The sequence below is a fragment of the Ursus americanus genome, chromosome 22, assembly GCF_024610735.1.
Source record: "Ursus americanus isolate L20-20 chromosome 22, mUrsAme1.1.p, whole genome shotgun sequence".
NCBI classification, from domain to species: Eukaryota; Metazoa; Chordata; class Mammalia; order Carnivora; family Ursidae; genus Ursus; species Ursus americanus.
The window spans coordinates 53,849,409-53,861,943 of record NC_142148.1 but is presented as its reverse complement, the minus strand read 5'-3'; the positions used below and the strand labels follow the sequence as shown (position 1 = coordinate 53,861,943).

Below are 12,535 nucleotides of genomic sequence, written 5' to 3'. Positions count from 1 at the left end.
ATGGTTAGGTGACCTCACGGCTCCGCCCTCGTCTTCCTAGCCCGCGGGCCCCGCTTCACGCATGCGCCGGCGGCGGCAGTGGCAGCGGCGAGTTGGCGCGGTACGCGCTCGCCGGCGGGATGGTGCTCAACCGGGTGCGGGCAGTTTTTTTCGATCTGGACAACACGCTCATCGACACGGCCGGGGCGAGTAGAAAAGGCATGTTGGAGGTAACGTCCCGACTCCCGCGGTGGTCCTCTGGGCAGGGTCAGCGCGCCCAACCCGTGTCGCGCTCTTTCCTGTCCCATTGGTGTCCTCCCACCCCCGACCTTCCCACTGCGGAGTCCATCGACAGCGCGCTTGGGACTGGGTCATCCCGGAGGCACTGGCTTCTCGTCCTTTGAGACCCACCCCGTGCAGGAAGGAGCGGGAAAGAAGGACGAGTGGGCAAGGGGATCTGGCTGGGAAGGCTGCCTTCCCTCACGCCGAGCGCCTTGGGTTACCTGCCTGGCTACGCCCAGGTTCTGGGAAGCTGGGTTCTAGAAGTTGTTTCCCGGCCGTGGGACCCGGAAGGATGTCGTTAAAACTGCCACGGTGGCAGAGTTGCCCACAAACATACACGGTCACCTGGCTTTTTGCCAAGACAGGTTCGGACCAGCTAGGCGAGTGTGGCGGCGACAGGCTCTCCGCCGTTGGCCTCTCCACACTGCGTGGTCTTCGGCACATCTTTGAGAGACCCAAGAAGTTACACGACTATCGGTGGCGAGCCTGGACTTAATTGACTCCAGAAAATTTTCTCCGCAGAAATTGACCTCCAGCCTTCCTGCTGTGGGTGTGAGCCGTAGATTTCTGAGGTGACATTCACAGTCCATGCTTGCACTAAGCATTCCTTTCATGGGGTATTCATTATTCAGCATCCTCTCCTTTCCATACCCACAAATGCTGAATCAGACCTCTTCAAGCCCCAAATCCACCCCTGCTTGCTTGCTTCTGCCTCAGCTCTAGGGAGAGAACCAAGGATTATCAGATGCAGAAACCCACTTTCAAAAGCTAATCCTTCCAACCCTGGGAGTCCCAACGTCTTCATGCCTCATTAGTTAGGTTTTGACTCCCTGGATTTTTTTTTTTTTTTTTTTTTTTTTTTTTTTAAGCCCGAAGGTGGGGCTGGACCAGGGCAACCTCAAGACCATGAGATCAAGACCTGAGCCCAGGTTGAGTCTGATGCTTACCTGACTGAGCCACCTAGGTGCCCCAGGTTTTGACTTCCTGCATCTTCATCCTCTTTCTTGGTGCATTCCACTCCTGCATATTCAGGTCTGTCCCATACTTAAAAAAATAAAAGAGAAGCCTCCCTTGAGCCCTTCTTTCTTCACTACATGATATCTATCTCTCTTGATGGCCTTGCTTTTTGTTGTTGTTGTTTCTAATTTAAATTCAAGTTAGTTAGCATGGAGTGTTATTGGTTTCAGGGAATCATCAGTTGCATATAACACCCAGTGCTCATTACATCAGGTGCCCTTCTTCATGCCCATCACCCATTACCCCATCCCCCAACTGCCTTCCCTCCAGCAACCCTCAAGATTATTCCCTAGAGTTAAGAGGCTCTTATGGTTTGCCTCCCTCTCTGTTTTTATCTTATTTTTCCTTCCCTTCCCCTGTATTCATCTGTTTTGTTTCTTAAATTCCACCTATGAGTGAAATGTGCTATTTGTCTTTCTCTGACTGACTTATTAGCATAATACCCTCTAGTTCTAGCCATATTGTTGCAAATGGCAAGATTTCATTCTTTTTGATGGCTAATATACTCCATTGTACATATATACCACATCTTCTTGATCCGCTCATTGGTTGATGGACATCTGGGCTCTTTCCATAGTTTGGCTATTATGGACATCGCGGCTATAAACATTGGGGTGCAGATGCCCCTTCAAATCATTATGTTGTATCCTTTGGATAAATATCTAGTAGTGCAATTGCTGGGTCTTAGGGTAGCTCTATTTTCAACTTTTTGAGGAACCTCCACACTGTCTTCCAGAGTGGCTGCACCAGTTTGCATTCCCACCAACAGTGTAAGAGGTTCCCCCTTTCTCAGCATCCTCTCCAACATTTGTTGTTCCCTGACTTGTTAACTTGAGCCATTCTGACTGGTGTGAGGTGGTATCTTATTGTGGTTTCGATTTATATTTCCCTGATGCCAAGTGGTGTGGAGCATTTTTTCATGTGTCTGTTGGCCATTTTCTTTGGAGAAAAGTCTGTTCATGTCTTCTGCCCATTTCTTAACTGGATTATTATTTTGCGGGGGGAGGGGGTGTTGAGTTTGGTAAGTTCTTTATAGATCTCGGATACTAGCCCTTTATCTGATAAGACATTTGCAAATATCTTCTCCCATTCTGTAGGTTGCCTTTTAGTTTTGTCAGTGGTTTCCTTTGCTGTGCAAAAGCTTTTTATCTTGGGGTGCCTGGGTGGCTCAGTTGGTTAAACATCTGCCTTCGGTCATGGTCAGGTCATTGATCCCAGGGTCCTGGGATCCAGCCCCGCGTTGGGCTCCCTGCCCGGTGGAGAGCCTGCTTCTCCTTCTCCCTCTGCTGCTCCCCCTACTTATGCTGTCTCCCTCTCTCTGTGTCAAATAAGTAAAATCTTTAAAAAAAAAAAAAAAAAAAAAAGCTTTTTCCTTGTCTGAGGAAAGCATCAGCACCCTAGAGACCAACTGGAAAGCAAGGGCTTTGGGTGAATGCACTGAACTCTGCCTCTAGACTTCTAGCCTCCTACCTCTAGGTCCTGGGCCTGAGCCGTGGCCTCCAGCCCAGCCATCCCTGCTGCAGACCGGCTGCCCCCACAGCCCATGTCCTTCTATCCTGCCCATTTCTCCTACCTAATGGGGTTTTGTACAATTCAAGAGTTTTTCCATCAACTGACCTTGTATTAGAGCCTTTAGGAGATTCTTGTTAGAAACCAAAGCTCTGAACAGTGTTTTTCCCTCGATTCCAACCCCAAAATTTATATACCGTAATAGTTTAATCAAATTTGTGGATTGCTTCTCTCCTTTTCCTATTCGACATTCTTAGTCCTAGGTTAGCTTTACATCTCAGGAATGGTAATGTACATCAGTCCAATAAAATATGAAATAACCATGCTGAAACAAAAGCTTATCTCGATGAAGTCCCAGTAGTTCATTTTTCTTTTGTTTCCCTTGCCTTTGGGGATGTGTCTAGCAAGAAGTCAAAGAGGCTAAGGTCAAAGAGGTTGCTGCCCGTGTTCTCCTCTAGGATTTTGATGGATTCCTGTCTCACATTTAGGTTTTTCATCCATTTTGAATTTATTTTTGTGTATGGTGTAAGAAAGTGGTCCAGTTTCATTCTTCTGCATGTGGCTGTCCAATTTTCCCAACACCATTTGTTGAAGAGAGTCTTTTTTCTATTGGATATTCTTTTTTTTTTTTTTAAGATTATTTACTTATTTATTTGACAGAGATAGCCAGCGAGAGAGGGAACACAAGCAGGGGGAGTGGGAGAGGAAGAAGCAGGCTCCCAGTAGAGGAGCCCGACGTAGGACTCGATCCCGGAATGCCAGGATCACGCCCTGAGCCGAAGGCAGACGCCTAACGACTGCGCTACCCAGGCGCCCTTCTATTGGATATTCTTTCCTGCTTTGTGGAAGATTAATTGACCATAGAGTCGAGGGTCCATTTCTGGATTCTCTGTTCTGTTCCATTGATCTGTGTGTCTGTTTTTGTGTTGACGGCAATGTTTTTCAAAAGAAATCTGTATACATTATCTCCATGTCTCCACCTTTTATTTATTCATTAATTCCTTGACATATAGCTTCTCCTTGTGCTATTTAATGAAATAGATTTGCCAGGTCATTAGGCACTTCCCAAATTGCCAGAATCAATGGACATTTTAAGTCTGTATTAGTGACTTTGCTGACGCATTCCATACTATTGACTGTCCCTTCTATTTGCATACCCTTGACCTTGACCTCATGGGCACCACCTTGTGCTGTATTGCCTCCAGTCTCTCTAGCTGCCTTGTGTGTTCCTGGCAGGTCAGGCCCAGTATATTGCAATTAAATCTTGGTTTAGGCCAAATCATGCTATAACCTGGAGTTCATGGGTAAAAATCAGGCATTTGAGTTTGAATCTCAACTCTCCCAGTACGTAGCTGAAAGTGCCTGAATAAGTTCCCTCACCACTCTAAATCTTAAATCCTTATTTAAAAATGTGAATGGTGATATGCGTCCACAGTGTCCTTACCAAGTTTAATTGAATGCATGGGAAGTATATAGCCTCCAGTGCACACTTGATGAACCGTGCCATCCACCTTGTCACCCATGCTGTCCCCTCCCGCACGTCCCCTCCCCCTTATCTTAATTAAAGGTGGACTTGTCTGTCACCTAGACTATTGCCGTGGTGGTGTCTCCCAGCTTACTGTGTCCAGTTCATCCTCCACGTTCCTGCCAGAGTGAAATTTCTGAAAAAAAGTCGGATTGTATTTCTCCCTAATCTTTACACCCTCCCTTATACCAACACTGTATTTTGTTCAACGTATCTTATGATATACTTATCAAAGAATATTACAATTAATTTTTGCAACTCAGGTGCCCGCAACTTAATAGCTTCTTAAGAGGAAACAGACTATCTTGATCATATTCATTTGATACATGGTAAATATTTAATGAATAATGGATGGATGGATAAAAATCCAGGTCTTCAGACTTGGTTCTGTTGCCACCTCCTTTATAAAATTCTATTAAACGAGCAGAATTGAGTTGTGTGCTTTTGACTGTACAAGGATTACTTTATCACATAAGATTACAGCACCATCTGGGGCGCCTGGGTGGCTCAGGTCATGATCTTGGGGTCCTGGGATTGAGCCCTGCATTGGGCTCCCTGTTCAGCGAGGAGCCTGCTTCTCCCTCTGCGCCTCCCTCTTTCATGCTCTCTCTCCCCCAAATAAATAAAATCTTAAAAAAAAAAAAAAAGAATATAACACCATCCGTAAGTGCAGGCCTATTTAAAAGTAACATACCAGCTTTCGTAAACACTCTGATTTGTGGAAGGAGAAAGAGAGGAAAGGTGTGGTCGTTGCCTTGTGCTTGGGAAGAAGGAGCCATATTCTGACTCTGTATCTCCGTTTAATTTTTTTTAATCTTCTGGAAAAGTTATTTCTTTCTACCCTCTTCAGGCCGTTCTTTCAGGGTCACGACCCAAGAGGAAGCTGCCCACAGAAGTTCGGGGTTTCTCAGTGAGCAGAGCAGAAAAGATTTCTGCATTCATGAGTCTACTTTCTAGTGGTTGACCGTGGACAGAATACATCAAATGTATATTTATTTATAAGTATGTTTGGGAAAGTGGAGAGGAGAATGAATTGCAGTTTTAAATAGGTTGGTCAGGTAGGTCACATAGAGAAAATGATGTTTGAAGAAAGACTTGGACTAAAAATAACGCGAGGGCTGCTTGAATTGTTAGGCTGTATGTAGGCAGTCGTATTCTGTGAGCATGTATTTTTTTTATAGATTTTATTATTTATTTATTTTAGAGAGAGTGAGTGCAAGCGTGGGGAGGGGCAGAGGGAGAGAGAGAATCCCAAGCAGACCCCACACTGAGCACAGAGCCTGACATGGGGCTCCATCCCAGGACTCCAAGGTCACAACCTGAGCTGAATCAAGAGTCAGACGCCCAACCAACTGAGCCACCCAGGTGCCCCTGTGAGCATGTGTTTTTAACACAGTTTTATTTGGAATTCATCCACTTCATACAATATCATAGTGTTATAGTATTATATAGTTCCCACACTATCCCTCAAAGAGTGTTTAAATCACAATTAGCTAAAAACTAGTACTGATGATAGTAACTTTAATTCTGGGTCCAGAGAGCAGGTTAGAAGGATTTCCTTTCTGTATGGGTTAAGATGAGACTTTTAAATACAGTTTTGAAGTATGCTTGAGTTTATCTTATCTACAAATTAATCTTCCCCTCCCCGCTACAGGGTCCTAGGGCCCTTTTCTTCAGGCCCCTAGGTACCTGGTGGGCTTAATTGTACTCAGAATCCTTTTCAAGCCTGCCTTATCTCTTGCACAAAATATCATCACACCTCCAAGTTAGAGATTGTTTTCCTCCACTCCCAATTCAATCAAAATTCCTGTTTTCTCAGTGCAGAGGTTAGGATTGTTTATACTAGTAATAATATGAACTAATTCAAGTTAGGTGTTTTTTGTTTTTATTGAAATATAGTTGATACACAATGTTACATTAGCTTCAGGTGTACAACAATGATTCAACAAGTGTTATTTCTGTTTTAATAATATGTAAATGGCTGATAAGCTTTTTCCCCAAATATGTTAATATTAAAATGCTACTTGGGGGTGCCTGGGTGGCTTAGTCGGTTAAGCGTCTGCCTTCAGCTTAGATCATGATCCCAGTGTCCTGGTATCCAGCCCCGCTCAGGCTCCCTGCTGAGCGGGGAGCCTGCTTCTCCTTCTCCCTCTGCTGCTTCCCCTGCTTGTGTGCTCGCTCACTCTCTCTGTCAAATAAATAAATAAAATCTTTTTTTTAAATGCTATTTGTGATCCCAAATGAATCTGTAATTAGTCGTGTGAAAAAATGGGAAAGTTAATTCAGAGAACATAATGGGAAGAAATTTCAAAACTTGAAAGTGGTATGCTATACCTTTACAAGACTCTGCCCTTTAAGGTGAGCTAATTCTGTTTTTTCAGAGCCCTTAAGAACATGCAAAATGAATTACCGATTGCAGTAACAGGAAATTGGACGTTTACTGGGAGCTTTCTGTTTGCTATGAGCCAGCGCCTATTTAAGCTTAAGCCCTGTGGATTTCTAGAGGCCTGGTTCTTTTACTGTGTAGGTAGCAATAGGTTTGCTACAACTTTAGGTGACCTTCCATCATTGCTCAAGAGTAATTCAACTGACATTGTCAGAAAAGGTGGTGACATTAGCATGGAGGCTGTAAAAGCTTGGTTTGTTCATTGAAATTTAACTTTGCATTCCCCTCAAATTCTTCCTAATGGTGTATTTTTCTTAAAGTAATAAGACTTTTCTTAACTACTGCATTGTTTTGAAGAGCACAAATAGCCTGAACGATATTTACTTTTGATGTGATTCTTATACTTTGAAAAAAGAAAAATGTGTTTATTAATCTTTCCTCTTTTCAGTAGGTGAATTGTCTGGTATAAGTAGCATACTGCTTGTTCCCTGTATAGTTTAGGGCAACACATTTTAACTTGTTTGACCTCTTTGCTCCAATAGCAGACAGTTTTTAGTCCCAGCTATGTGCATTGCACTCACTGTCCAAAGATCCAAAATTGTCTTGGCACTGTCAGCCTTCCTCAGATGTCCCTAAGATGGGACTTCAAATGCAGGTAGTCCGTTTGGGAGGTGATCCTTGCAAGCGCTGTAGAGGAGTGGTGGAATCATGCTAGGAAGGGAGGGAATCCAGTAAACGAGTAGGTTCATGGTGTGAGCAGTTGGGGAACTACGGGAGACAACATGCGGAGCATGCTTCAGCTGTCCCTCCCAAGGGATAAGAAAGCTGGGGTAGTGATCTACAAATTTCTGCCCCTCATTGGTTGAGACACGCTTCCAGGGCAGTACTTCAGCCCCAGCTTGTATGCGTCGTTGCTCCCGTGATCAGATAAAGCCCTTAGTTACTTACCGTATGAACCCCAATTGGCATTACAGTTTCACTTACAGTATGAAGCCATTGGCATGTAGGGGACAGTGTGTGCCAAGGGGGCTTGGGTAACATCTTTAGCAGCCTGGGATTGAGGGCTCTTTGCTAACCAGTTGCAAACAGGCTCTCCACCCTCATCTTTTAGGATCCACCCTCACATGCCTTCCGTTTCAGCTTGAAATCATCTCACCTTTCCCAGTTCTCAAAATTCCAAGCTCTGTATCTTTGTTCTTGCTATTCCTTCTGTCTAGAATGATTTCATTCTCCTCCCATGCCCACTTTATAGGCTTGGTAACACCTTGGTTTAAATGTTACTTTCTCTGCCAAGTCTTTTTTTTTTTTTTTTAAGATTTTATTTTATTTATTTGACAGAGAGAGACAGCCAGTGAGAGAGGGTACACAAGCAGGGGGAGTGGGAGAGGAAGAAGCAGGCTCCCAGTGGAGCAGGGAGCCCGATGCAGGGCTGGATCCCAGGACTCTGGGATCATGACCTGAGCCGAAGGCAGACGCTTAAGGACTGAGCCACTCAGGAGCCCCTCTGCCGAGTCTTGTCCAATAACCCTGTGGAATGACTTCTTACATTTTATTTCCACCGTTGTTTACATGACTGTCATAGGACTCGACCCAGCATTTATGATGGTTGCATACCTGCTTTTTTTTCCCACCAGATAATGTCATGAGGGCAATGGACCCAGTCTCCACTGCCTAATACAATAGTGTAAAGGCAAGCACGTGTGCTTTGGAAGTAGGCAAGTGTGAATAAAATCCCAGCTTGGGCAAGTTACTTAACAGTTCTAAATTTCCTTTTCCTCATCTCAAAAAGGGGAGTCCCTTGCAGAGTTGTGGACAAGGTCAGAAATAATATATGTGAGCATTAGGCACAGTGCTTGCCCCAGTAGGGTCTCAGTAAATGTTAAAAGAGGCCAAATGGAAAAGAACCTAATGTAATAAAAGCCAAGATAAAAAGTCGGGGGAGCATGAGAGAGAGAGCGTGTAATTCTGATGAGGGAGTCAGAACCAATGTAACGGAAGCTGACTCAGAGCTCCTTGAAATGTTTTATCTGGAAAACTAGTTTTGGAAGAAGCACTGGGTCATTAAACTTCTGAAATCACGGAACATGCTTGATTCTATTAGAACTGAATACGTGTTTGGTTTTTTTATTTTTTATTTTTTTAATTTTATTTATTTGACAGAGATAGAGACAGCCAGCAGAGAGGGAGCACAAGCAGGGGGAGTGGGAGAGGAAGAAGCAGGCTCCCAGTGGAGAAGCCTGATGTGGGGCTCGATCCCATAACGCCGGGATCACGCCCTGAGCCGAAGGCAGACACTCAACGACTGAGCCACCCAGGCGCCCCTGAATACATGTTTTTAAAAGTACAGAATTAGGTACCATTTTATATGGTGGTCAGTTTAGGCCTTCAAAACGTAAAATGGATGTAGATAAGAAAGGTTGGATGAACCAGCGTTATTTCTGGGAAGAGTCTATATAATGGTTGTGAGGAATTTAAAATGTTTTGGTAAATTTAAACCTAAGTTTTTTTTCTATTTCTTCATAACCAGAATGGAAGGTGGTGGACTACCAAATGAAGGGTTTTTATTACCTGTATCTGAAGACACTTCTTAAAATAGAAATTGGTCAAAAATATGAATGAGTTGTGTAGAAAGATTGGGAGATCTTCCCTGTTATATTCTTTAAAAATGAGACCAATTCCCCCCAGAAATGGTGTGGTAATAGAGCTGCCTTAAGGCAGGCACTTAGAGTTGGAATCTCTACTCTGGGATTATAGGAAGATGGCCTCTCAGGGCATGACTGTAAAAGGCCTGAAGTGTGTTAATGGAGTTGTTTTTCTTTATTTAGGTGATAAAGCTCTTACAATCAAAATACCATTACAAAGAAGAGGCTGAAACCATTTGTGACAAAGTTCAAGTTAAACTCAGCAAGGAATGTTTTCATCCTTCCAGTACATGCATTACTGACCTAAGGACTTTACACTGGGAAGAAGCAATCCAGGAAACAAAGGGTGGTGCAGCCAATAGGAAATTGGCTGAAGAATGTTATTTCCTGTGGAAATCTACACGTTTACAGCATATGATACTAGCAGAAGATGTCAAAGCCATGCTCACTGAACTTCGGAAGGAGGTCCGCCTACTTTTATTAACAAATGGAGACCGGCAGACCCAGAGGGAGAAGATCGAGGCTTGTGCCTGCCAGTCCTATTTTGACGCTATCGTTGTAGGCGGGGAGCAGAAAGAAGAAAAACCAGCACCTTCCATATTTTATTACTGCTGTGATCTCCTCGGAGTACAGCCTGGGGACTGTGTGATGGTTGGTGACACACTAGAAACCGATATACAAGGAGGCCTCAATGCAGGGCTGAAAGCAACAGTCTGGATAAATAAAAATGGAATAATGCCACTGAAGTCATCCCCCATGCCACATTATATAGTTTCTTCTGTACTAGAGTTACCTTCTCTCTTACAAAATATAGATTGTACAGTCAGTATGTCAGCTTAAAGCCCATAAAAGGGCATGATTATGTATTTTAGGGTCAAATTATTTTAGGGTCAAATTTAGGTGTTGAACTAAGAAAAGTTAAGGTATTCCATATATTAAGACCCAGTTCTAAGAATAATTTTACTTACGATTTAATAGCCAACCAACCACTGACTGGTATTTATATCTGGAAATCCAGAGCGTACATTAATTAATACAAGTTACTTTCAGTAGTGTAATCCAGAAAGCTTGAGGGAATATATTACCTGTTAATCTGTGACTTGAGGTTTTTAAAAAATTATTTTATTAATCTTTTAGCATCTTGGATCCATGAAGATACAGGCAAGATAGCTTATACATGGATGCACAAATACAGGTTTTATGTTCTGTCTTAAAAATAGGTATTTTTTTAAAATAGATATTCTAAAACATATATAATAGAGATTTATCAGAACAATCGGATCTGATTAATAGGAAGTGCTAAATCACATGCCAATGAAGGCATTCCATAGTGAAATTATTTTGCATATTTTCTTTTTTAAAACATATATATCGTATTTTTGCCTACTTTGAATATATACATTCTTTTATGAATCCAGTTTTTCTGCACGACCTTTTTTGGAGGGCAGAGGTCATTTTCCTGTGGTGTATACATGACAGATTTCTCCAGTAAAAATGCTGCTAAAATCAGCATGTGGTGCTCCTTTTCCATGACATTTTCACATCTCTCCAGAGTGCACTTGGAGGCTCTTATTAGTCTTTACCTCTCACAGAAGTATTTTTACAATCTTTTCCCAGGTACACAATGGGGTTCAGGGGACTACACTGCCTGTCTGGGGATAAATAAAAGCCACGTAGCACCAACAGTCATCTTCCTTCTGTGGATACTTCAGAGGTGCAACCTAACCATGTAGCCGTCCCACAAATTCTCTACTGACCGAATAGTTTCACCTGTATGATGAAAGCTAATAGAAAATTATGTTTTGCTATGAAATAATTTCAGGGTGCCATTTTAATATAATTTAAGTGGCTCTTGGTGTTAACCATATGCCTTACGTCCCCTGTTTTTCAAGTTTTAGGAAATATATCCTGTTTCACAATTTCTATATCCAATTCAGTGTTCACTTGGAGCTTAGTAATTAATGACTAAGGCATCTTGCAACTAGAAAACTTTTTCTAGGCCATTAAGCTAGACAGTCTCATGTCTTCACCAACTTAGAGTAAAATGGTTAATTAAGGGAAAAAGAAATAATGATTTGGGTTGATTTTTGGCAGGTTTTTTTTAACTTTTGTATAAGAAGCTACTAATGTAAAATATTTGTTAGAATATGTGTGGCTATGACTCCTTGAAATATTCCATGATTATGGTACTTAGATTCTAGAGTACGCCTGTCCTAGACTTATTTCTGTAGCTAGTAATTTCCTGCCTATTGCCAAGAACAGATTCTCTGCTTTTGTGCAAATGTCCTGTTGTGTTTACTTTTTACTCGTAATTTTTAAAACTGTGATTGTGCCCTTGACTGTCCCAGGGTGTTGTTGCTATGAACCTAAACATTTGTGAACAGGGTATGTTTGTGTATGGTTCCAGGTATGGTGCCCATGTGACCTTGAGTATATTTTAGCTATTTAAAAATTATTAAATTGGAGGATCTAGGCAGAAAAACAATAATGTGTGTGGTCTCTCTAATAGATTGATATGCGATGCTGAGGGTTTGTCCTTTTAGCTGTCCCACAGGATGGATGTGGGCAGTGTCACATTTACTCTGGTAACTGGAGAAGGTTCACTGCTTCTAGATCATAGTGACAAATCTCAGCAGGATAGTTCCTAGGGTGTCAAGTGAGCAGTTCTTCAGCAAAAGTTATGGGGTGGGGGTGTGTGGATTGTTCCCTTGTCCTTCCAGTTTGCATTCGGTATATGCAATAATGCAATATTGGATTCCATTTGCACCCTTCCTTGGAGAAAAACTTCGTGGTTTTCTACCTTCCAAGTGGAATGTTACAGAAGACATGAAATCTTGGAATAGACCTATGATTTTTTTAATAATGTTTTTAGAATAATACTTCTCAAGATTAAAAAAATGATATAGTGTCCTATCATCTTTATTTTTTTCAGTTTTCCATAGTGGTATGCTCTACAAAGCCCTAAATTCTCAGTCGTCCAGAGGCTCTCCCAAGCACCACTTATAGAAGAAGGCCTAGACTAGACACAAATGGACACTGCACCTGGAATACTAACCCAAAGATGGATGTTTTTGATTCCATATACACATGCAACCCACTGGTGCACAAACATCTTAGATCTGATAGTAACCAGGACCCAGTGGATGTTCAGTAAGTATTGTAGGAAAGGGTTTTTATAGTTATAAAGGTACTTGG

General features: G+C 42.4%; 1 protein-coding gene across 1 annotated transcript; it reads left to right on the top strand.

The window, feature by feature from the left end:
- The first annotated feature begins 31 nt into the window (after positions 1-31).
- NANP (N-acetylneuraminic acid phosphatase) lies at positions 32-12,223 on the top strand. The gene is made up of 2 exons (XM_045810884.2): positions 32-209; positions 9,524-12,223. Exons 1-2 carry the CDS (start codon positions 120-122, stop codon positions 10,178-10,180), a joined length of 747 nt encoding a protein of 248 aa, XP_045666840.1. The 5' UTR covers positions 32-119; the 3' UTR covers positions 10,181-12,223.
- The last annotated feature ends 312 nt before the right edge of the window (positions 12,224-12,535 follow it).